Here is a 25,521-nt window from a genome sequence, read left to right on the forward strand (position 1 = left end):
ACCCCCAAATCCTTCTCCTTAGGGCTGCTCCCAATCTATTCTTTGCCAAAACAGTTTTTGTCCTTCGGTTTGCCCTAACCCAGATGCAGGACTGCTGTCTATGAGGCTCTCACAGGCCCACCTCTCAAGCCTCTCTGGATGGTTCAAGTCTCTCTGGACGGAATCCCTTCCCCCCAACTTTCAAGATGAAATGCAGCAGCCTAAACCCACCCACTGTCACAATTTATTCTTGTACTGTTGAAATGTCATTGTGAGATGGAAGTCACAGAAGCGCAGAAGGGATTCCATGGCGCTGGAATCAATGATCATTGAGTTCAGCTCCTGGCTCTGCACAAAACACCCCAAGAGCAACACCATGAACCTAAGAATGTGTTCCAAATGGTTCTTGAACTCAGGAAGACTTGGTGCTAAGAACACTTCCCTGGGAATCCTGTTCCAGTGCCCAATCATCCTCTGGGTGATAAACCTTTTTCTGATACCCAACCTAAACTTCCCCTGGCTCAGCTTCATGTTATTTCCTTAAATCCTGTCACTTACCACAAGAATTTAGAGATTGGAGAAATATATTCCAAGACATATCTTTGTACACTGTTATTGCCCATGTTGCAAAGGGAAAGATTTTTCATTAACAGATTTCAAACTCAAATAGATAGTTATCCATGTGTCTACTGTCTCATTCCATGAGTATAAATATTACAGAAATTTTATAATTACTGAGAAACTGAAGAAATGTTAATTTTGCTCAGAGATACTGGTAATTACATTAAAGGAACACTTGGATTTTCAGAAATGCAGGATAGTCAGTGTCCTGCAAAAAAGCAAAGGAATTTGCTCCATAGCCTTGAAAATCTTGTCATTTTTACTTCAGTACTTTGCAATTAGAGCTAGGAGGACTTGCACATTCTACCAAAATTTGGACTCTCGATTTGGATGGGCAAAAAAAGCATGAAATCACACCAGTTCTGCCTCATTTCTGATGTGTCTGCCTTTCCCCATCACACTAAACAGCGGCCACTGTTTCTGTTCTACAGCCATTAATGCAATGCCATAAGGAAGATTGCCAGAGCATAGAGAATTTCAGAACAAGAATCCAGTGATTTGGCAAATCTCAGAGACTTCCACTTTCAAAACACATATTGGTGCTTTTGATCCCTAAATCTTCCACTTCTAACTTAATGCTCAATTTATGTCAGTATCAATGAGGATCTGTTCAAATCCCTGAATAAATTCCCTTTCTGAACTCCCCATATATCCTGAATTTGGAAGAAATGTTTCAGGTAATCAAGATTTTTAATAACAGTGATACTGTCTCAAAAGATATTTTTCTTTTTTTTTAAACTGTGAGGTTTTATAAAGCCTAGGCATGTACTTCAGCATTCAAGACAGTCTGAATTCAGCACAGATGATGCAATACAACTACTGAGCGCAGCAGCACATCCTGTGCAACCCCTAGCCCAGAGAACTTTGGACAGTACTGTATAAGTCACCATGGAAGATTATTTATCTCCAGTGTTTTAAAGTACAGCAACTTTGTAGAGGTTACTTAGATTTTTATGTTCCCTTTTAGAAGGCGTTGTGTAATTCAGGTTATAATTCTGATTGGTCATTGGATGAGAGAGATATTTAGTTTGAAAAGTTTCCAGAGTTGTAAGTGACAAAACCCAAAGACAGAGAACATGTATCTCTGTTTACTCGCAATAAAGTCCTTGCACTCTAATGTCCTCTGACATCAGAGGTGGTTAAAGATAAATACATACAATTTTACCTGATCTATGCATCTAGAACAAAATAAGAATTAGATTTCTTTAATGATCAAATATATGAAGGACAAGTTTTTTTTTCCTATAGAAACCTATGGACCAGATTTTCTTACTGCTCTGATTACAATTTCAGCTTTATGCAAAGATTTAGTCAATTGTCTCCTATTGCTGGAGAATGGAGGCACCTGAACTGTGGGAACTTAGAAGACAATATGGCAGTCATTAAAAAAAAAAAAAAAGAATAGAGGAAGAGGGGAAAAAAGGGAAAACAAAGACTGATTAGAAAATATACAAGCTTCTGCCTACTTATGGGGTGTAAAATTTCAAGAGTTTATGGCCATGGCCTTTAGAAAAATCAAAGTAATTTCTGGATAAACGAAATTCCCAGAATAATCTTCTTCTACAAAATAAGGTAAATACTTCTCTATGAAATGTTAGAAAATCATGGCTTTCAAACAGTATTAGTTCAGCATACACTGACATAAAAATGCCAAGTAAAATCAAAACTTGCTCCTGGACTGATATCTCAGGGCATGTAGGAAAGGCCAGGGCATTACAGATGGACCTAGCATTGTGTTTAGGGACAAGAATCCAGTCACAGGTCACCTCTGTCTTGTTCTTGTGTAACACTGGTTTCATTAGTTGGATTTCCAGCTAACCCAACTAGAAGCTCTGTCTTCATCTATGCAGTTCTGGTTATTAAATACAATCTTACATAATGAATATGGCTTCAATATAGGCCCAACAGTTTGCACACCTAGACTACAATGAACTCAGGGAAAATGTTACAACATTGTTGATGTCCCACTGTATGGTCTCATATTAGGAGAACTTGTAATTTGGTATGCTGTGTTTTGTTATTAATTTTTTTGTCCAGTCTTTGAGAAGAGACACATAGAAAAACTATTTACAGCTTTTTTCGAGCATAAAACTTTTACTTAACTTACCGAAGCAGAGTGACTCATGTCAGACCTAAAGTTCATGCAGCCATTGGTGTCACGTTTTACCACAGCCAATGTCATTCACCAAGGCATATCACAGCTTAATCACAGCTTGCACGGTGGACCTCTACTCTTGCTCTTCTCTGAACAGGCTGTATTAAACAGGGAAGTAAGTAGTTTTTAACTGGATTAAATATTATGCTTTGGAATATAGAAGGCGCTATCACAAAATCAGAAAATACATCACATACTTTGCCAGGGTGTGGAGTCTCTAGGGATCCTTCCTTTGGCAGTGAAAACATAACAAGTAACAAGCAAATTATTGACCAAAGAAAGGAAAGAATTAGGTAGAATATAACATTTCCAAGAAAACATTAACAACAAAACTATGTAAGCTTCAATAGCTGTATTATCCAATTGTTGTATAATTCACTACTTGAAATAATAGTACAGTTCTATAAATAGTTATAAATCTTGAATTGCATATCATTATTTAGGTGAAATGTGAAAGAATTGTGACTCAGAATGGGGTAAGAGTCCTAGAAGGAAAATAGCAGAAAGCTAGAATAAACTGGAGGATGGTACATGAGGAAAATAAAATACTTTCTGCACTAGGCTAAAAGCATTCCTAGACTGAAAATAAATAGGAAAGTGAAGGTGATTCATTAAATCCAAGGGTGAAAAAGGGGAAAAAAAGAGAAAAGGGTTAGGGTTAGGGTTAGGATTAGGGTTAGAGTGTGTCTTAGGGTTAAAGTATGTCTTAAATGAATACATGTTGTGGAAAACAAAGCAGTGATTACTTGCCTTTTCTAGGGAAAAATTGAAACTTTTCATCCAGTATTTTTAAAGCCTCTCTAGAGAGATTCCAGGCTGTCCTTTATAGATATGGAAAGAAGATATATATTATCATTTTCATAAGGAGTTATAATAGTTAACTTCTAGTTTAAACATTTTCTTTTTTTAATTTGGAATAAAATAGTACCTAAATGAAAATGCATTTAAAACACTCTCATCTGTGGGAGACACCTTTGCTTTACCCGAAATCAGAGAAATCCACTGATCTCTGTTTTGCATCTCCAGTTGGGCAAATCTGAGCAATTTGCAGAAGTATTAACTAGAGACAAACTCTTTGTGGTTAATAGAGAAGTTAGTGGCTAGAAGACTGATAGAGTAGATTTTAGTGTGTAAGTCTGGAAAAAAAATTCTACATAAGAATAGGATTGAAAAGTCATATTCCAAATAAAAATAAACAAACCCTATTTAGACACTCTTTTTTCTGCATGAGACATGAGACTCAAAGACATTCTCTAAGGCAAGCAAGCACTGTAACCCAAAATGTTAAAATCTTAAAATGCTGCTCAAAAAATGAACTACATGAAATAACTGTGAGCTGTGAATTCTCCAACTCTCTGTTGATGAAAACAATAATATAATTTAATCCTATTTCTATGTGCATTAATCCATTGTGCATTAATCAGAAGCCTAGCTTGTAAAAACAGGTTCTGTGAGACCACTAATCAGAAAAGGCAGGACTTGATGAAAAAAGGAGTTTCTTGTACCTTATAAAATTATTTGCCTGTGCAAGATATATATTTTTCTTTGAATAATCAGAACAGAAAAGTGGGTTCCATCCAGGGTAGAAAAGCCTAGTTTATTGAACAATTTGTTTTGGACTCAGATATACCCAAGGGCACTCTATAAAAAACTTTGTCCTTAAATTTTTGATGTTGCCTCGAAGAAAAAATCAACAAGTTTTTGTTCAGTTCAGCTCAGGGAGAATTTTTTCCTGGATTGATTATTTTTTCCACCTTCACATTTTTGAAAAACACATGAAAGATTTTCTATCACCCTAGTCTTTTCTTATCTCTGTGATCTACAAAACAAACATTAATTACATTACTTCTAATGTACTTCTAATGTACATTGGAAGTAATGTAATTAATGTTTTGTACATTTGTAATTAATTACAAATGTTTTGTACATTTGTAATTAATGTACATATTAAAATGTAACTTAAGGTAGCTTGTTTTTAATAAATGCTTTCTAGCTCTGCTAATTATTCTCATAAACCTTCTAGTAAGAAGGGCTTGGTTTGTTTTCAGAGATAGCAAGTCTGTCTTTACCTTCAGACCTGCCTTCAAGTACGTGAAGGAGTTCCTTAGAATCTGGATACCTGCCTGCTGAGAGAAAGTAATTTTACAGGTAAGATGAGGAGGTCTTAAGCTCTGTTCTCAGGAATTCGTGGTGTCTGCCTGGGCAGATTGTTTCAGCAGCATGTGCTTCATTGAGGTCTCAGCACACTGAAAAGGCTGTTGCTTCTGGTCATAAAAATAAGTAGTGTCATTTTCTCTTTGCGATGAATTCTTTCATCCAATCATATTCCTGTATGCAAATATACCATGGCTGGTTCAGATAAAAAGCACAAATAAAGCCAAGAGCTCAGTCAGGGCAAAAATCACTCCATTCCCTTTATACCTTATTTCACCTGTGTTTCAGGAACATCCTCAAACTTCTCAACTGCAATCATGAAGAAACAAGGCTCAGATGGCAATCCTGCTCCAGTTATGCCAGCGCTGCCAGAGCCATTGAAAGACCTGAAAATTAAGTACACCAAGGTTAGTAGCACTTACTTTTCCTAATCTTTCTTATACATTCACTTCAGACAGTAGGATGTGCTCACTTTAACCTTATATGAACTATGTAAGACACTGTAAATCAGTGCTTAAAATGTTTATTCTTGCTAAATTCTGATTTTACACATATTAGAAAGTGATATTCAGTGATCCTTTTAACCTAATTTAAAGCACCTATATGTACATGCATGATAGAATTGTTCCACATTCTACTTGGTGTGGGTGTTGTTTTTTTTCCTGAAACAAATTTTCATCAGTGGTAAGTGTACCAGAAAGTATAAATGGAACAAAGAAGGAAGTGTTTCTACTATATTATTTTCCAAAACAGTGTATTAAAACAGCAAATTAAAATGTTAGCATATTGCATTGTGTTATAATCAGATTCAAATAATTATACCGGATAAGGTTAAATCGAAAGGGATATGTGAAAACAAAACTAAAATAAAAGTAATTCTGGTCAGATGTTTACATTTAAGAAAATGAATCTGGTTTTGAATTTGTTTTTCAGGTAAAAGAGTAGCTAAAAACTAGATATAGTCTACCGATCTGACTATGTAATATTACCATAAACTCCTGGAAACAGAAAGTTCTTTCCATATAGAGTTAGAAATATACAAATAAAAAAGAACTTCTAAATCCAGACTTGTGTTTCCAGCTTTAAAAGACTGCTGGTTTTATACCATAATATTGTATCGTTGCACACTGATATCTGCTAGAACTTTGGAAAAGTGTTGACAGAAACTTTGCCCTCTGAAACATTCAGGTTTGAATTGATCAGAAAGGACCTCTTAACTCTGGAGATTCTTGGTTACTGTTCTTTTATTTTTCTTGATATCATTGCAAGGGAAATAATTTTATTTTTTTAGAACCACTGTTTAATTTCTTTTCCTAAAGTAGGTACTCATCTAAATTAGTTCTTTTAAATTCCATGCTATCCTTTTTTTCTAATGGAAAAAACTTAAACATATTCCACTACATATCTTTCTTGAATAAATCACACTGGATCTTACTTTGTAAATATTTAACAGGAAAGATATGTAGTTCTGCCATGCAGTAGCCTGCTACTGCTCTTCCTGTCTCAAAAAACCAATTATTTTAGTCTTTGATTTTTTTAGTTCTCTAAAGGAAAACAACTAATACAAAAGAAAAGCACCAAGTGATGTAACTGAATATGCAAAACACAAATTCCTGTAAATATTTCCATCCTTCTAAAGTATTTCATTATTAAGAATCTATTGTTTTAGTACCAAAAAAACAACCAAAGACAGCCCACATTGTTGAAAAGTCTAGTTTGTAGTGTACAATCAAGGAGAGTGTCACATAATAAATATTTGTTTTGCCTTCATAATAGGTACCATTTCCTTAAAAGCTGCATATAAATTCTAACTGTGCAGAGAAGCAATGTCCTTGTTTACAAAATCTAGCCCATGGCTGTGGAGGCTTGATTTTTGCAGAGCTTTTGTCCTCTCTTCAAATATCACATAGGATTGTTTGAAAGTCCCAGCAGTGCACTGAGGGACAGGGAGTTGGGAAAACAGGAATGTCACCCCATACACAACATTCATTCCCCAATTTAATAAGGCCTTTGCACTCTTGTGTACCCATCCCATTCCTCTCCTCTCCCATACAAGTTGGAACATGGGATGTGGGGATGTGGGTGACTAGTAACACTGGCAGGATCAAGATGAGGGAAGCACTAATTACTGCTGATGTATTAACCTTTCTGTCTAAATCAGCTAGAACCAGATCCTTCATCTCCGTAACCTCCAATTTTTCTACCATTGCATAATGCCAACAGTCATCACAAAGGATCTGAGGAAAGATCTGCAGGAGATGTTCCAAGGACTCTCATTGCTTAACAGTCTCTCTATTTTATTTTCTGTGTTTGGAATCATTTATGGCTTTTCACAAGGCTCATTAACTAAATGATCTATAGATTGGTATACATATATTTCGGAGTAAGCCTTTTGCATATGGTATAACACTTAACACTCTTCATGAAATTTGATTTTCAGACATCAAATCAAATGTATTTTAAACACTGAAATTGGCTTTTGGATTTTGAACCACAAAGTAATCTTGATTTGGTTTCATATATGAACCTCTTTTAAAGATTTTTCCATTAACCCAATGTGTTTTGGTAGCTAGCTGAAAATGTGTTAGTAAATATTTTACTTAGTCAACACTGAGGAATTAGACAATGATTACTTGACAAATGCTTTCTGTCGTGATACTTTCGCATACATGAAACCCTGTAGTACTCCTTTAATCAGAGAAACTAAGATTAGTTAATTATTAGATTGTCAAATTGCATGAGGGGAAGAAAAGGGCTGAACGTTCTCTTGCTCAGCCACATGTGGAGTATCAGGAAGTGTTGAAGGGTAAGACATGCTGAGTAAAGAAAAATTATAACTGAACATTAAAATGCTGCAGCCACCAGCCTCAAAAACAAAGGTCAGGCATAAAAGCTCAAAAATGTAGTTTGAATATCTGGGAAAATGAGCTAGAAAGTTACTATAGAAACTTAGTCTATTTAAGATCAGCTCACTTTGTGGACACAGAGTCACTAACAAAAAAGTTACATAATATTTAATAGAAAGAGTATGTACTCTGATTATTAGTCCATTGCAGCAGTAAAATGTAACTCTTGCATAAATTGCAAGAGAGAGAAAGAAAGTTACATGCAATATTAGCCAAATATAAAATTCTTGTAAGGAAAAACTTGAGGGGGAGAGAAAAGAGAGATTTGACACCAGCATCTATATTGGCATATTTCTTTAAAGCTTAAATTTAGTACCTAAAGAAATGACGCATATTTTAATTGTATTGCTCGAAGTACACAGTGGGATTCCATAATATAATTTTAGACTAGTAAATTAGAACTTCTAGCACTTGAAATTAGTCTTGTCTTGGGCCACAAAACTTTAAGGCTTAGATGTATCTACAAAATTTACTTCCAAGTAAATTTTTATTGCTTTATTGTACTCAAGAATCCCTGAATGGCTGTCATAGTCTCTATAAGCAGGAGTGGACAGGTACAACAGTTATTCAGCACTCTGCACCACCTCGCACGAGTGATGCTGAGCTGCCTCCAGCACATGTCCAGCCTTGGCCCTGGTGTCTCCTCATTGTTCCTGGCCTGTAAAAACATGCTCTTTGTGACATGCCCTGCTCCACAGTCCCCGCAAGAAAGCTTGAGGCCAGTCAGATGAGCAAGGGCTCAAATCTGGTGATTACTTTTATCTCTGTAAAACAGCAAACTGGGCTCATTTGAAGAGTATTGCCAACAAAAGTTTTGTAATATCCAGGGGCAGATTTAAGGTGGGAAGAAGCTTTGCTTTCTCTTATACTGTAAGTTTGGAAAAATTTCTGATATCTAAACAGAAGGTAGCTCCATGTTTAAAAAGCTATCCTTAAAGCTAAGTTAGGGAAGGTCACTTTTTAGTTAGTTCCATTACTTTTCTTGACTACATCTTTGTATGAATTATAATGTAAATCAAAATTAGTGAATTATATAAAAATTCCTCCCGAACAAACAGTGAGTTTATAGAAAGATGCTGAATATGTGGCAGCAGAAATTTTCTTTCAAATCTGTACTTCTAAGTTGTTATGCGGAGGCACTGAAGCCTGAAACCCTGTACAGACTGCATAGCAAAAAGATACAATTCATAAGATGACGACACCTAATGTGAAGACCCAAAAATTTCTTTCAGCAGAGCTATGGTGTTGTTTGTCAGAAGCAAGGCTGTACAGAGTAAAATGCTTTCTTCCTTCATGCAGCTCAGACACAAATATGGCACTTCCCATCTAGCAGATACTTCAAAATTAATTCAAAATTCTTTCAAAGTGTTCCAGAACTGAAGGAAAAGAAACCACTCAGATGGCAAAAAAAAAAAAAAAAAAAAGTTCAGATCTTGTGTATCTATTCTCTGTGTTCTCTGCTCAGGTCATCTGAGTGACAAAAACTGTGTAAACAAGGACAGAATTACTTGCAGGTTACCTTGACACCAAATGGATGGTATTAGATAATTTGAACTGAAATCAATCATTTCAGAAATGCAAGATTTTATTGCCCAATGACATTCAGGAATAAAGACATCAGAGGGTTTTTGACTGATGCTCCCTGTGCTTTATTTAAAATATGAAGCTCCAACAGTGTAGTTTCATCTGCTGGAAATATGTATTTCCACTTCTACTGCAAAGAAATCTGAACACTCACTTACTCTTTGAGTTGTTGAAACAATAATTTAAAAAATCGTCTCTCCTAAAATTCCAGTGAACAGTTACAAAACATCTGTATCAATATTCTTAAGTCATTGCAAAATAAATTTGTAGCCCTGAACCTGGTGGGCTGTAGACAGTCACCACAGACAACCCAGTGCACAGCACTTGCCACAGAGGGGTAGACCCTTAGCATTAGTGTCTGAGGAGCTGTCAGTGGAGTTCTGACTCACTGACAAAACACTCTAACCTATTGCAAGGTGATCCCAAGCATTGTTTTCCTCAGCAGGTCAAGGCTGTTGCTAGAGGCTGCTGTTAGCTGGTACTTAGGTGTTGCCTGGACTTGGAGATCCACATCCTGTTTGCAGAAAATACTCCACAGCATTTTATGAGCATGGCTGCATGAGTACAGCTGCCTGAAATGTGCTCATGCAGCTTACATGAGAGTTTTGATTTCTTTCCTTTCCCATCTTTCTTACCCCTATTTTGCAAGGCCACTATCTAGCTTATGAAAGACATATGGGTAGTTTGAATTATGCAATTCTGATACAATATTGTGTGTGTATGTGTATTTGTATATATATATAATATATGATAATGAAATTATAATTTAAACAGGAATGGTATTAGAAACATTAATAAGAAATATATTCAAAACTAATATTATGGGTGATATTGATTGGTGCAATAAATGTAGTATTCAAACAAGCGCTTTAAGTATTTCCAAAAATGGTATGTTTTTCTATTATTCCTTTCACAGACAGATATGAATTTGGCATACTGTAACATCATGGCAGTGTTATGTTAATATTTACCTTTTACTTTTTCTCTTTTCTTGGCAATGGCTTTTGTCATATTAACCATTTAACTGCTGTCTCTGTCCTTTTACCACATTGGAATTTTGTGTGGGTAATCTTATAACTTGCTTCATCACTTATCAGAAATTTCTATGGACTTAGATATTTATTTCAGACAGCTTTCATTAAATCAGGAGTTTTCTGGTCAGTCCTGATGGTCGTAGGTGGCAACCTAGCAGCAACACTAGGTTCTTTGTCCTCATGGAGAGCGCTAGGTGATCTCACTGCTAGACTCCTGTGCTAACTGTGGGTCAAGGTGCCTTGACTCTAGGAAAAAATCAAATCTGAGCTCAAAATACTCGGTACAGTGAGTCAGAGCCTGGCATGTCCTTGCAGGTGAGTACAAGTAAGATCTCACACGCATGCCTAGAATGCAATGGCATGCAACTGGGAGCCACTGAGAAGGGAGTGCACTGGCCCACCAGCATCAGGAGGGTGGGCTCAAGGCACAGGTGGCACAGCTTAACATGGCACACCTGCTTCAGCACTGACCAGAGAGCACGGAGGGTCAGGCAGAGGAGGACAGGTGCTGTTAGCTTTGGACAGTATACAGTGTCATGCCCACTCCAAGTGTACAAAGCACTTATTAGCAACTTATCCCCCTCTTTTCAACGGCTGTGCATTTATTGGGTCTTTTCAATGACAGTTTCCTTTCTGCTTCAAGGTTAACCTACAGTTAAAAAAGAAATTAAACCACTTTGATAATTTTACCAACAGTGCCCCAGAGATGGCAGGCTCTAGAGTAGTACAGACCTGGTGCACCCACAGGTAAGACCCAGACTCTGTTTTGCATTTGTGAACAGAGATAAGTACATCAAATTTCAGCCAGAGGTTCTTTAGTATGTCCTAAGCACACAGAACTGTCTGGGTGCAATTCTGTGCAATGTGCTCTAATATCACCATACTTGAGCAGGGAGATTGGACCATATGACTCCACTGCTTTATCCATTCCATGATTCTTTAATTCATTTGATTTATTATGACAGTGATTTTTTTCAGTCTCAGCTTCAATTTCAAAAAGCCCTGCTATTGCTTTTGTTTTTTTGGTGGTATGGATGGGTTTAGTTTTTGTTGGGATTTTCCTTTTTTTGGCAGGAGAGACTGAAGATAAGTCAAAGAAAAGTTAATTAAAGCTGTGATCTCCAAGATATTTTTAGTTCAATACACTATACTTACTAAATCCAAGGACTGGTTTACTTCACTCAGGCCATGTAACAGAAAGGGCCTGTATTGTTACCAACCCTGTGAGCATGGGAAACTCAGGTAGTTTTCCATAGGTCATTTAGGGCTGAACCTCCCTTCTACTTCAGACAGGAAGGACCACTTTACAACATCATATTTTTATGACATGAAACAAAATAAAAGTGCAATGAAGAGAAAGTTTTCCTCTCCAAAGGAAGTGAATTTAAAAACCTTGTCCTGGTTAGGTGTGTATGTGATTACTCATCTCTTCAGAATAATGTAATAACAGCTGTCCAGTTTTAGTTCAGACATCTATCAATCTGGCAGCTCTCAGCTTTGAAAGGTAGGTTTATTCACTAAAACATACAATAGACAGCAGGTATATATGTGTTACTAATATTGTTGCACTCTTTCTTCTCCTGCAGATATTTATAAACAATGAATGGCATGATTCAGTCAGTGGTAAAAAATTTGCAGTCTTTAACCCCGCAACTGAAGAGAAAATCTGTGAGGTTGAAGAAGGCGACAAGGTAGGGTTTTCTTCCTTGCCTGTAACTTTAATTTCAGTGCATCTTAAAAGTAAGAAAGCCAGCAGCATAAAACCACCTCAGATGGGCCTACTTCATCCTATACCTTCTTTCACAAACTCTTTATTTAATAAACCATAATATTTTTTTAAAGAGACGTTGAAAAACTGCTTTACCCTAGGCCCATATGAGAAAAGTTCTGAAAAAATATTTTTACTGATTTGTTTTACTAATATTATTGTTTCTTTTTCTAACCTGTGGTCATTGACATCTAAAAATTTAGGTGGGATTTTATTTTATTTTTCTGTTATGTTTTCTTCATTACAAATTAATATAAACTTGTCCATGACACTTTTATATAAGGCTTTTCCTTATAGAAAATATAAAAAGGACAAATACCTACCATTTCCCACAAATTCTGTGAAGATCACTACCATGAGTATTTTTAGCTATATGTAGTCTCAGTACTGACCCCTACAAATATTTTGCTTTGTGAAAAACATCTTGAAAAACATAGTCCTAAAAATTAATTTCAAGCTGAAGTTAGCCTATCAATAGTCTCTAATTCCACAAAACTGACCTCCTTAAAGCATGTTGAATCAATGAAGCAGATGACTAAAAATATTGTTCAAAACTGCAAAGAATTTTTTTTTTTATTCTTATGAGATTCTGTAGTGGAAAGTTTCAGATAGATGCAATCAAAGATATAATGAAAACCTAATCCCTGATCTCTGTATTTTTGTTACATTATGTGTTTTTCTTATGAACAGGATTTACCTAGCGCTACTATATAGTTTAAAGGTAAGGAAGGTGGTAGTTTTTTGGGTTTTTTTAAAATAGGATAGACAATGTGCTTAACAATGTGTGTATTAAAAGTACTGACCAAAGAAAGGGGTTTTTTATATATTCTGAGAAGGAAAATGCAATAAATGAAGGTTTTATTTCCACTTTATGAGATGACTGTAGCTGGAAATAAAGCTGGTTTTATAATTACTGGTGTGGTCCTTGCACATATATATTTAATTTTCTACAGTTCTACTTCAAAGTTAATCTTGCATCCAAAAATGAAAGGTTTTTTCACATTTCTCACAAAATTAAATATTTATTTTAGTCAAGAAATATACATCTCTAGAATGTTGTGCATAAGAAGCATTTTTTTAAGCTCAGCATCAAAATGTTAAACATGTTTTTATTGAGTAGAACAAATGTAAAACTCCTAAGTTTGTCTGTGTTATAAGTTCACCAAAAATTATGGCCGATATAGCAAGCACATGCACATGCTTTTGTCAGGATCTTTTAATGTACTGTACAGAAATTCACCCTGAAATAAAATTCTCTTTTGAGAAATACACTCAGAATCATCTACTCATTACACCTTCCTCACTCTGGTCTGTAATCTCATCTAATAATCTTTGTCTCTAATGTCGTCTAGTACTTGAGCAATAGTGACCACAATTTAGCAAGGTCATAATGATGTCACATTTAAACATTTTCTTAGAGAAACATGGCTGAGAAAGTCTGAATTTTAATTATTTCACCTGGATTGAAATAATTTCAAAAAATCAAAACACCTGAAGTTTTTCAAAGGTTTTTCTTTTCTTTAATACCACTATAAGTAGTGCTGAGACACTGATAATTTATCATCCCTAAATTAAATTACTCATAACCTTCAACTGTTCAGTTATCATTCAAAAATTTTGTAGCTTTCTTTCCTTACAAACTGTCCAACAATTCATTAAATAAAAGAGATAATACTATTCAAAACACAGGTTTGCTTTCTCTTCAATAAGTTTGCAAACTAATGTGTAATGACAACTGCTAGTAACTAAATTGCCTAGTGAATTGTGCAGATCTAGTAAATTACAGAGCCATTATGACCTAATATGCAAGAGGCTAGACTTCAGATAATGAGCCAAGAGATTTTAGGAATTTAATTTGTGCATACAATAGGGTTGACAAAGGGCTGTCCATTGCCTTGCAGTGGTATTTTAAAAAACAAGAGGAGATTACAAAGAACAGACATATATGTGGGTGGGAACTGTTTTCTTCCAGTTTGATGGCTCTTTCAAGCTACATTCCTAATCCTAAAGGCCCCTAGTAATAATAAAGCAGCTCACCTAATAGTCAGCATATGTAAACTAAATGTACTTCTGTAAAAAATCTTAACTGTCTCAGAAATGAGTTTTTATACTCATAGTGTAGATTAATGTAATGAAATTAAATTTCATACAGTTGAAGAACAATCTTTTTTATTACTTTTCATTCACAGCCCTCTATTATTCTTATATTATTTTTCTCGGTTTTTATTATTTCTGCACTTCTAGTAGAATGAACACCAGACAATGTAGCTTTAATTTACATCATTCATGTTCATATGAAATTTTTTCCCCTTCTCCTTTTCCAGTTAAGTCCAAGCCACCACCCTTGAATTCTATTGCAATGATATAGAAAATTTATGACAGGGGTCCCAGATAGTGATGAGGTGATTCACAACATGCTGACAGATTCTGGAGAAAATCAGTCTTAATTTGGTATATTTTAGGTACCTGGTGTCAGTATCTGATACTGACTGGTCAGTATCACTCTATAGAAATGGCTATGTTATTCATATAGTTCCTTCCTATCTTTTCCAAAATTTCCTGGAAAAACTTTTGGAATTTATGCGACCTTCTGCCTCACAGGTCTGTGCTGGGCTTTCCACTAACACACTGTACTCACAGCTTCTTAAAATTAGTTGATGTCTACCTATAGAAGTTAAAGATTCAAGATCTAGTTCATGTTTTAAACAATTGACTATAGAGTTGACTTAGTCGAATTTGCTGATTTAGTCAACCTTGCTAATTATTCCCCTGGAGGAGATATTAGCAAATAGCAGGACAAAAAAATGTTTGAAAGATATCCTTCAAACATTGCATGGAAATTTCTCTGGGAGATGTAGCCTATATAGTAACTCCTTTTTATTCTTACTTTCCTCAAAATTTTTTGTTGCTTACAAAAAATCAGTATTAAATCTCTTTTCTATGTCACCAATTTTTGTTGGTAAATTTTAGTAGAATATTAAAATACAGAAGAATTCCAAATACTAAAAGCCTTTTTTCAAGAAATTGTAATTGTTTTTCCTTAAATCCTGGAATACCCTTTGCACAGAATAGTTTCATTGTAGATTTTTCATCCATAATGAAAACCACATGATAAATAACAAAATACGCTAACAAAATATCAGTGGACCAACAAATTAGCTGGTAAAGGCAAAGACAGTGCTTAGACTTCAAAATACGTAGGCTTAGCTTTTTTAACATGCCTTATTTTTAATTTTTAAAGTAATTTTATACGTAAATATTTCTTAAAACTTTCAAAAAAATTATTGATTTGTCTTCCTTAATAATAAATTTGTGTTCTTTTTATGAAATGTCCTAAGGAACAGGCTTTTCTAACCTGGTCTTCATTGCCCTGTAAAATAGTTTCAGATGAGAGGCAATTAAGCATTTACCTTACAGACTCAGACATTTCTTTCCAAATGAAAGAGATTAAACCATATCATTAATGCAAGTGCTTGATATATAGGAAGAGCTTAAAAATCTAAATGTTAAAAATAGAGTTCTCTATATATATTTTTATTTTGGAAATTTGAGAACCCATCTGTTTCTCATAGAATTTTACATTCCTGAAATAGCAACAGAAGTGTTTGAAAGAAAATAACCCATATATTTAACATTACTGGTACTAATTTTTATTAGATTGAGTTTTTCTTCTCTTATTTCAACTTTATGTCAAATTTATGCTAAACTTTACACATTGAACAGCAAAGAAAGGCTTATGACAGAACCAATTATTGATCACATAAGTGTTTTTGTTTTCCTCACAGGCGGATGTAGACAAGGCAGTGAAAGCAGCTAGAAAGGCTTTTGAGCTCGGGTCAACCTGGCGCACAATGGATGCTTCAGAGCGAGGAAGGCTCTTGAATAAGCTAGCTGACTTGGTCGAAAGAGATCGTCTGATTCTAGCTGTGAGTATGATATGTGAACAAAAGGACAAGGAGAAAAGTCCTGATTTTTACAGAGAGATATTAGAGAGTTTAATATGCCTACTCTTTGGGAAGCTGGGCTGTCTCACTACTTGTTTTTTTTCTCTGTAGCAAATGGACCTCTCTAAGCCGGCCTGCGCTCTGGTCTATTAACACCCCATATCCACAAAGTACTTGAGTTTTGATTCGCTTTAAAGCGATACTTAAGCTGCCTTAAGTTAAACCACAGTAATTTGAATCCCTGATTCTTAAGAGCACGCTAACGTTGATCCCATGGTTAATGCTTGTCTAAATCAAAGCCTGAATCAAGGCCTAAACTCAAATCAAAGCCTGAATCAAGGCCTAAACTCAAAGCCTGGCTCCATGCTTATAGATGATACAAGTCAGAACTGGGAAAATTTGAATTTCATGACTCTATATTTTCTCATCACTAATCCATCATTAACTCCAGCTTGCAACTAGCAGTGAATGATAAAGCTTAAGGAGAGCCAAAGATAGCAATGGATTATTTTAAAAAGAGCAATAACATGAGTCCTGGGGAATGGTGCCCTCTCCTTACAAACCACTGTGTACTGGCTATTTTACCACGCTTAACAGAAGACAGATAACTTGTAATGTTCTCACCTACAGATTGTGCACTAAGGCAAAAATTAAATATAAAATAGAAATACATCACCAATTTGAAAAAGGCTAGTATCCTCTCCTCCTTGCTTTAAACTCCACTTATGATATTATTATTAAGGTGACTTCTCTGCTATTTCAAGCACATTCTGGAATTAAAACTTAGGAGGAATTTGTGCTGAAGATGAATCCTGGTTTTCTGTAAACAGCATAAAAATTTAGACAAAGAGGAGTATCCAGCATTCAGGATGATAACTCAGACTGATCTAGTTTGAAGGATTTATCCATTAGCCACAAAACACACTGTAGATAAGCTCATAAAATTTACACCTTTAGATATGTAAAATCAGCAAAGCATCTGTTGCCCATTATATAGTAGAGTTTCTCAGGAGAAACCTTGTGTGGATGGAACTTATGTCCTTTAAAATGCTAGATTTGTGTTGAGAGAGACAAATTTTAAAGAGAGCTATATTCTAGATAGAGCACTATGCCCTCTTGTCCATTAAATAATTCTATGAGCTGGCATTTCTTTCTTCATTGTACAGTCTAAGGCATTACAAATGCAAAGAAGATACAATCTTTATTCCCACAGGACAGATGGAACATTGAATTAGGTTTTGTTTACATTTGCCATTTTCATAATATAAAAGAATTGCTTTTCTCCCAAGTCTCTATTTTATGGACTTTATATTTCCTACAACCTAAACAACTTATTAATTATTTTCCTTTACAGAAAATGTATATATGAGTAAAGTGCTTTCCAGATTTTGATGAAGCGAGATTTTCTCCACTCAGTTTATCCTACCTGCAGAACTAGTACTATAGAACAACACATACTCCTACAGACTAGAGATCAAAACAGATGTCCAAAGCTCATTGCAAAGTCGTTTTCCTGTGTTCATGCTTTTGACCAGGATGAAATTTATTCCATTTCAGTGCTTTATTTGTTGAAAAGCTGCTTCAGAGGCTCAGCAGACCTATAGATTACCAACTGAAAGTGTAAGTCAAAGCAAGGTACTGGAAGAGCCACTGAGAACTGTGTTACTTAGAATTCAATCTCTTGTGATGTTGAAGAGATGTAGAGATTTCATAAGTTTGAGGTCAGGGTAGAATTTTCTCCCATGTCCAAACAGAATGAAAACAGTGCCACATATATTGCCTGGAATGGCAAGGGCATATCTCATTTAATCTGTTCCTTGTTGCTAAGAGCCATCGAGCAATCACTGTCTTCTCTGTTGTTCTGTTCTCTCCGCAAGTATGGTATCTGAAATGTGTCCAGTTAACTAAAAATGTGGACTTCACATGGGAGTTGTTGGTGAAAAACTGTTCTTGAAGGATCAGTCTGTTGATCTGACTGGAAATGATAAAGAATGCCAACCTGATTACATCTTGAAATTATAGTTTAGATCTTAAGACTATAGTTTGGGCTTTTCCTGCTGAAGAGGTTCTTTCATAGATTTGAAGGTCTTCAATCTCTCTGTTTTGGAAAGCTTGATAAAAATATTTTGAAGTGTCAAAAATATGTTGACACTAAGAACCTTTCATGATCTTTATGTCCCAATATTCAGGGGCATGGAAATTAATCCAAACCACATTCCTTAGATTTGGCTGACCCTATTTAGAGACTCTCTTCTATATAAGTATTTATTTTTTTATAAGGAATTTTTCTCACTTAGAAAGTCTAGATGGCTCAGATCTTTCCTTTGCACATCAGACACTCAAGGTGTTTTTAGGGTATTTTTTACAAGACTTGAGCTTGCTGATATTTTATTTACATCAGTTATTTGCACTATTTCCTTCCTAATCTCTTGATCTGTGCTTGCAAAATATTTAACATAAGGCAGAACTGATTCATATGGGTGAGAAGTTTTTTGAGTAAACCTTACCACTACAAATGCACTGTGACCATGCTATCTGCATAGCTCAATACAAATAAAACATAATGAAAATTTCTCACTTTGAAATTGCTACATTCATTTTTTCAAAATGTGTTCTTCAGAGGGGAGTAATCTAAATGTTTGCTCTAAAGCTGAAATCCTCAAAGTGAACTTCCAAAAGCTAAATTACAAAGCACAAGCAAAAGAACTATTATCAGGATTGAATATTCACTGTTTAATTTTGCTGTTGTCTGCAGACAATGGAAACCATTGACGGTGGGAAGCTCTTTTCCACGGCCTATCTAATGGACTTGGGTGCCTGTATCAAAACTTTACGTTACTGTGCAGGCTGGGCTGATAAAATCCATGGGCGTACTGTTCCAATGGGTGAGTAGTTCTGAGATAACAAAGCTACAGAACTGAGGCCAACACAAGCTGTAAATAACTGACTTTTTTCTAAAAGTTGTGCAACACAGAAAATATTTTCAAAAGTTTTTAAGATAGGTTATTAAAGAGTTGTCATAGTTCTCAGTTTAAACATTTGGTGTAGGTCTTCACATTTATTTCTTGTTCACGCCACTAACAAGTATTGTTTATGAGCCAAAAAATTTTAACCTGTGCAAACATCTAAGAAATGTGGTAGGCTCTTTTGCATAGCAATGTATAGTTTATAGAAGGCTACAGTAGTGAGGCCTGGGTGTCTACATATTTAAGCAAAGATTAGCACAAAGCTGTAATATTTACTTCAGTGATTGGATAATGTGCTAGGAAAAGTACTATGAGATAGGAATGAGGAAACAGCGCTTGCTAAAATTTCATTCCATTCCCTTTCCCATTAAGCAGCTCTATGAAAACATTGTCTCTCTAGCTACCTCTCTCAGCAGGGCAAAGAATGGTAATAAAGAAGGAACAAAGAAAAGAATGGTAATAAAGAAGGAATTAAGGAAAAGGTAATAAAGAAGGAATTAAGGAAAACTAGAGTGATAAATACTTCCAACTTCTTTGCCTCCTGTAGACCTTTATACTAGGTTTAATGGAACACATGTTTATGTGAATCAAAGAGAATTTTATATTTAATGGATTTGATTTAAGCTGAGATCTAATATTAAAAAATGTCTGATATATACCTAGGATTTGAAAGAGAAGTTTTTGAAAGGAAAAAAAAAAGGTGATAAAAGAAAAAAGAAATGAGGAATGCTTATTGGTGTACTGTGCATACCATATTGAGAAACAGGGCTGTCACTGCAAAAAGACAGTCAGACTGGAAAAATCAAACCTTGTAGCTATGAAGAAAGCAGACGTTGAATCCAGATTACTTTATGGCTTTTTGCATAGTTAAGATTTTGAAAATATCATTTATAAATAAAATTGTGTCCAGCTAAGTTTGGTACCCTACTTTATAATCTTTGTGACTTAACTGTTTCTGATTTAACTGTTTCTCACAAATGCTTTGTCTGAATGACTAATTTATTTCTTTTTCCCACAGATGGAAACTTTTTTACATTTACTAGACATGAGCCTATTGGGGTGTGTGGCCAAATTATTCCTGTAAGTTGGAACCATTTATGTAAATACAAATGTTCCTTGCTACAAATGGAAATGCATTTGAAATTTTGCCTATGCTAGTGCATAGTAGTGAAACATTCCTAAACAAAAATTTTCAGGTCCTGAAAGATAGAGACGATCCTGAGATCTGTAATTCTGATTCATCAGTGTGTGATGAGTCACTTTGGTCCAACCTTGTCCCTCTCTTCCCTGTACATGGAGAGAAAATAAATCTCAAATAGAAGGTCGATTTACAAAATAATTTGAAAGATGAAATTGTGTTTTATTGAAAAAATTAGAAACAAACATGGAGGAGAGTGTAATATTTACATTCTATTATATTTAAGCCTATAAGCCTATTAACAATAAGCTCTTTAAGACCTAGAATATCTGTTATGCTCTGTACAGCATTCAGACAGCTGGATCTTTGTTTATGGCTAAGACTCATTCACCATGATGGTGGTACAAGTTACAACACAAAGAATGTGTCAGACAAAGCCCCCGTTTGGCACATCTGAATTCCCAGTATTGAACTTGCTCTTTTCAACTAAGTTTCAGTCTGATCATTCAAAACACTTGAGGAGCTCAAGTTCTAAATTTATTTGTGAAGTCTATGTAGTTTTGGTGGGTGTCTGTGAAAATAGTTATATGCACTAGGCTCTCCTAATCCACCAACCACCTTGCACACAGTAGTTATGAGCAGCCTCACCTGGCGTGCTTGACAGCTCAATAGATTCTAAAAGTCATCTTGTCTATAAGGTCTGCTCAGACATGCAGGTCCTGCTCATGTTCCTGACATTTTTAGGTTGATATTGAAAATTTGCTTCAGACACCACATTGGGTTAGAGAACATTACTTGAATATGGTTGCATCCAGTCCCTAGGAGAGTTTGGGAAACTGCTGGTTTAGATCCTCTTGTAGGTCAGACACAAGGCATTTCAAATGAAATGCTCAATCAAGCTATGATAAAGAGCTGGAAACCCTAGACATGGCCATTTAAAATATAATTATCTCCTGGAAGTACAAGCAGCATATAGTACAAACACTGACTTCCCTTATAAAATGTTAAGTATTTCTTAGTATATCTTCATTTTTCCTCCATCGAAATATGAACCAACAAACTGCAGTTTTCTATATAAACCAAAACTGCGAGGACTATGTGTATGTTGCAAACTGCTTTTGATAGCTCACCATTTCCACTTCCTCTCACTTATGCAGTAGTATGTACAACTGCATAAGTTGTATGTACAACTTCAACAATGAATATGCAGAAAACCTTGGAATCCCTCACTTTATATTATTTATGCTCCCATTATTTTTGAGGCTGGGGTGAATCTGAAAGGAGACAAGGACAGAAAAGAAAAAAGTATTGCATGTATATTCCTCCGAGCTACTCTAGCATAATGGGTAACTCTTAGCTGCCTTTTTCCCCATTTCAGAAAGGTATCTGTTGAGCTGAGGTTCATGGCCTCAATGTCACCCAAACCATAGCAAGTATTCTCAAAGGGACAAAGCTGTTTTCCCCTGGTCACATTGTCACTCACACTGCAGAACATGGGTCCAAAGCATTCAGCTACTCTTCCACCTGCCTGAACTGCTCACAACAGACAGCAGCCAGTGAAACCTCCAGGGGAGAGGGCAGGGGCAGCATTATGTGTCATTACCTTCTTTCCCTTAGAAAGCTGAATTGGTGATGGATGTGACCATTCAAGACAGCAAAACTCCCAATTGCACCACTAATCCAACAACTGCCTGTAATACTTACTTAAAGGAGTACACTCATTGTCTCTTGAGCTTGTAACTAATACCTTGGATCCCCTGGACTTACACATACACAAAAATCCCCAGTTTGTACTACATGGCTTGCCAATTGCTTTTTTCAAAACATCTTCTTTCTGAAAGGATTTCAACAAAAAGCTCAACCACCCAGCTGAAAATTTGCACTATTATAATAGAAAAAGCTGAGGTATTGTGGTGATGTATTAGAAATAGGATACACTTTCTCATCTGTCTTTCAGTGGAACTTCCCACTGGTTATGTTCATCTGGAAGATTGCCCCTGCTCTTTGTTGTGGAAACACGGTGGTTGTCAAACCAGCAGAACAAACTCCACTCAGTGCCCTCTACATGGGATCCTTAATTAAAGAGGTAAGTCACCAACAACAGGGTTATTTGCCCCTCTCAGAAGTGTAAGAGTACACTGCAGCTGAAATGCCACAAAGGTAATACAAGACAGGCTCATTGCATGCCTAGTCTTGCACTGTGGAACTTACCTTGCTGTAAATCAGCGAAGACAAACCAGGGCAAAAGCATGCATATCTATGAGCCTAGTGTGTACACAAAAAGTCCCACAACATCAATTTAGTAAACTCCATTATTTAGCAAATATTTTTGTATTACAAAAGCACAGTACGTTTCAGAGTCGAAAGCAAACAAGGAGTCAAGTGCAGAGTATTTGGAGGTGGGTGGCAATGACTTTATTAGTACAGTTATCACAGAAAAGAACCTGTTTGTACAGCTTTTTTTTTGTTTAACCGAACAAAGTTTTCATCCACCTACGTTTATTATTAACAGGGAGCTGTAAAATCAAGCTGGTGACTGCTGCCAAACCTGTGATTTCTCTTCACACAGAAACTGTGAGAAGACACTTTGTGCTCCTGAATAAGGGGTGTGCCGGTTTCTTCAGAAAGCTAGTGTCTCCAAAGCTATTATGCTCAGCAACCACCCAAAGAGAACAGTTAAACAGTTTAGATTTCTTCCCAATAAAATCAACAAATACAATCTAAGTTGTTCAAAGGTTGGCACAGATGTCAATAATCACTAGTGCAGTAACCTTGCAGAGCTTTAATGGAAGTGACTTGGCACATTTTATAATTCTGCTTTAAAACCATGATTCAGCACAGCCCACTGATTGGTTGTGTGTTAATATTACACAGAAACAAAATTTTTATCAGACTGGAGGCATGTCCTGTTCTTATTGCATCACATAGTAAATGATATTAGATAATACTGGGTAGGAGGAATAGCTTTTAAAAATATGAGAGAAACCTTCTTTATCAATTTTTAACAATAAGTACCCAAAAGTGTATTTCTCTGAAAAAAGTAACTTTACAGGAAAAGTAACTCAATTCTGTTCTGATCTAATGAAATTTCTATTGTGATATTCTTGAAAGTGAATTCTATTGTGATTTCTTGAAAGTCAAGCTCAGAAGTGGGAATGTGACAAATATTCAGAATATAAAAAAGTACATTGGAGGCCAAAGCCCTGCCAGTGGTCACTTCAATAGCTGCTTTGGACTTGTGAAAATATCTGAAGGTCTAATTTAACTTTCTAGTTCCCAAAAGCCCACTTAAAAAAAATATCTATATAGTCACTTCTGGTTACCTTCACTATCTTGTCTAATGACACTCACAAGTCTCTCTTGCTAACATATAGATAAGACCTTCTAAAACAAACATAAAAATTAAATGCTCAAAGGGATATTTCTCTACACAAATAAGAAAGGCAATGCTAAGCAAATGGAAAGAACCTCATTGTCTCATCAATTTCAGGGTAAATATTTATCTGGAAAATTAAATTAGCATAACAAGCATTGACAGACTGTATCTGAGCATGAAACCGTAAGCAATAAAAGTTGTTTTGACAAAAGTAATAACCTGGTATCCAAAATGCAGGATATGAGTTTTAGGAGCTCCAACTCACCACCTGAAATTCACCATTTTCCAAAAAACCATGGAGTTTTCGCATGTAATTCCAATATCATGTTTAGTGCTATAAAGAGACTTATTGAAGTGATAATGCAGAATATGAATCTATTTGATATTTTAATTCTGTGTTCCTCAAGTATCATTGAGATTGTGCAGCTGCTTCATAAACCAACAAAATTCCATCTACTCTTCTCACATCCTTGGAGTTTGCCTGACAAGCTGCTGGAAGAAAATAGCTTGTTTTGCTGTGAATGGAACATATCTAATACAGGATTTGTGGGAAACAATACATTTGTTTTCAACCATAGGAAAAGCTTATTTGCATAAAAAATGTGCAAGATATTGAAACTCTGCCCATCTCAGCCTGCTTGTTCATGCTTTGTAGCTAATCTGCCTATTTTTTGCTGTAAATTCTCATTACCCACTATACTTTCAACCTACATCCAGAGTTCCATCATTTTTCTTAACTTCAGTAGCAGATCATTAATTAAATTCCATCTAGCATGGATATAAATGTGCAGAAGTCAGCTACTACATCTGTTGATTCAAACAGTTCTAATGAAGCAGACATGAAAGTAAGCAATATTTCTTTATACATCTGAGTGAGAAAATTTTAAAAAAATATTTCTTAGAAAATGGCATTGATCAAGAATGAAAGTAATATATTCTTTGGGGGGAAAAAGAAAAAAAAGAGTTCAGTAACCTAAAAGGCAGGTGAAGGAAAGAGGGTGTAAGTCATGTGAGAATGAAACCTTGTGGGGCTCTAAGGCTGAGAATAAATATATGGCTAAGAAAATGTGGCTGGAGAACTGAAAAGGGAATACCATGTAACACATGTTCTTATAGTTATAATCCTTCCCCAAATTTACAGGATTTTTTTTCCAATTCAGGCAGGATTTCCACCTGGAGTAGTGAATATTGTGCCAGGCTTCGGACCCACCGCTGGAGCAGCAATTTCTCACCACATGGATATAGATAAAGTATCTTTCACAGGCTCTACAGAGGTACTATAATCAATGAAAGAAAATAGAAGCAGGAAATGTGCCCCTCTGATTCCCAGCAATGATTTAATGTCTAACTTATTCTGTGTAATTATTTTAACTCTCTTCTTTCTTAAGGCTGCTGGTTTGTTAAACAAAGTCTGTTTAATGATTTGTTGGTTATTATTAACTTTAAACATATTTAAACAATGTTTGTATTGCTGGAAAGCCCTTTAAACAAAGGGAGTCCATGAGATACAGTAGATCCTAGTATACCAAGGGTATTTTAAGTCTTTACTCCTTCAAACCAAAACTTTTTCATAACATTCTTTTTAAAAGATATTCTGTTATCTTTGAGTTTAATAACAGCAGGATGACAGGAAGGTACCTAGGAAATCTCATTCTTCAGTCTGCACACATTTAGGTGACGTGACAGATTTTTGGTATTTCATTGATACTTAGTACCATCTGGGTGGTCTGGATGTTTGAATATGTATCTGTTTAAAAGGAAGGTCACTGTTAATTTTCCCAAACCTTCACTCTGTGAAGTGCTATAATTAAATATTTCTCATTGCAGGCTATATATAGGACTAAGGTTTAGCTATTTCTTTGATACAGTTCATTATATTGTCTGTCTAAATACATG

The 25,521-nt window shown here is 35.5% G+C and overlaps 1 protein-coding gene across 1 annotated transcript in view; it reads left to right on the forward strand.

Annotated features, from left to right (window-relative positions):
* Window positions 1-5,148: 5,148 nt before the first annotated feature.
* Window positions 5,149-25,521, forward strand: part of ALDH1A1 (aldehyde dehydrogenase 1 family member A1) — a 29,857-nt gene continuing 9,484 nt past the window's right edge. The window contains exons 1-7 of the mRNA XM_064735420.1: window positions 5,149-5,316; window positions 12,020-12,124; window positions 15,987-16,127; window positions 18,901-19,030; window positions 20,130-20,191; window positions 22,207-22,335; window positions 24,786-24,899. Of these exons, the coding sequence (XP_064591490.1) occupies window positions 5,227-5,316; window positions 12,020-12,124; window positions 15,987-16,127; window positions 18,901-19,030; window positions 20,130-20,191; window positions 22,207-22,335; window positions 24,786-24,899 (771 nt within the window). The 5' untranslated portion in view covers window positions 5,149-5,226. The remainder of the gene's footprint in view (window positions 5,317-12,019; window positions 12,125-15,986; window positions 16,128-18,900; window positions 19,031-20,129; window positions 20,192-22,206; window positions 22,336-24,785; window positions 24,900-25,521) is intronic.

This window comes from Zonotrichia leucophrys, chromosome Z (assembly GCF_028769735.1).
Source record: "Zonotrichia leucophrys gambelii isolate GWCS_2022_RI chromosome Z, RI_Zleu_2.0, whole genome shotgun sequence".
Lineage (NCBI taxonomy): Eukaryota > Metazoa > Chordata > Aves > Passeriformes > Passerellidae > Zonotrichia > Zonotrichia leucophrys.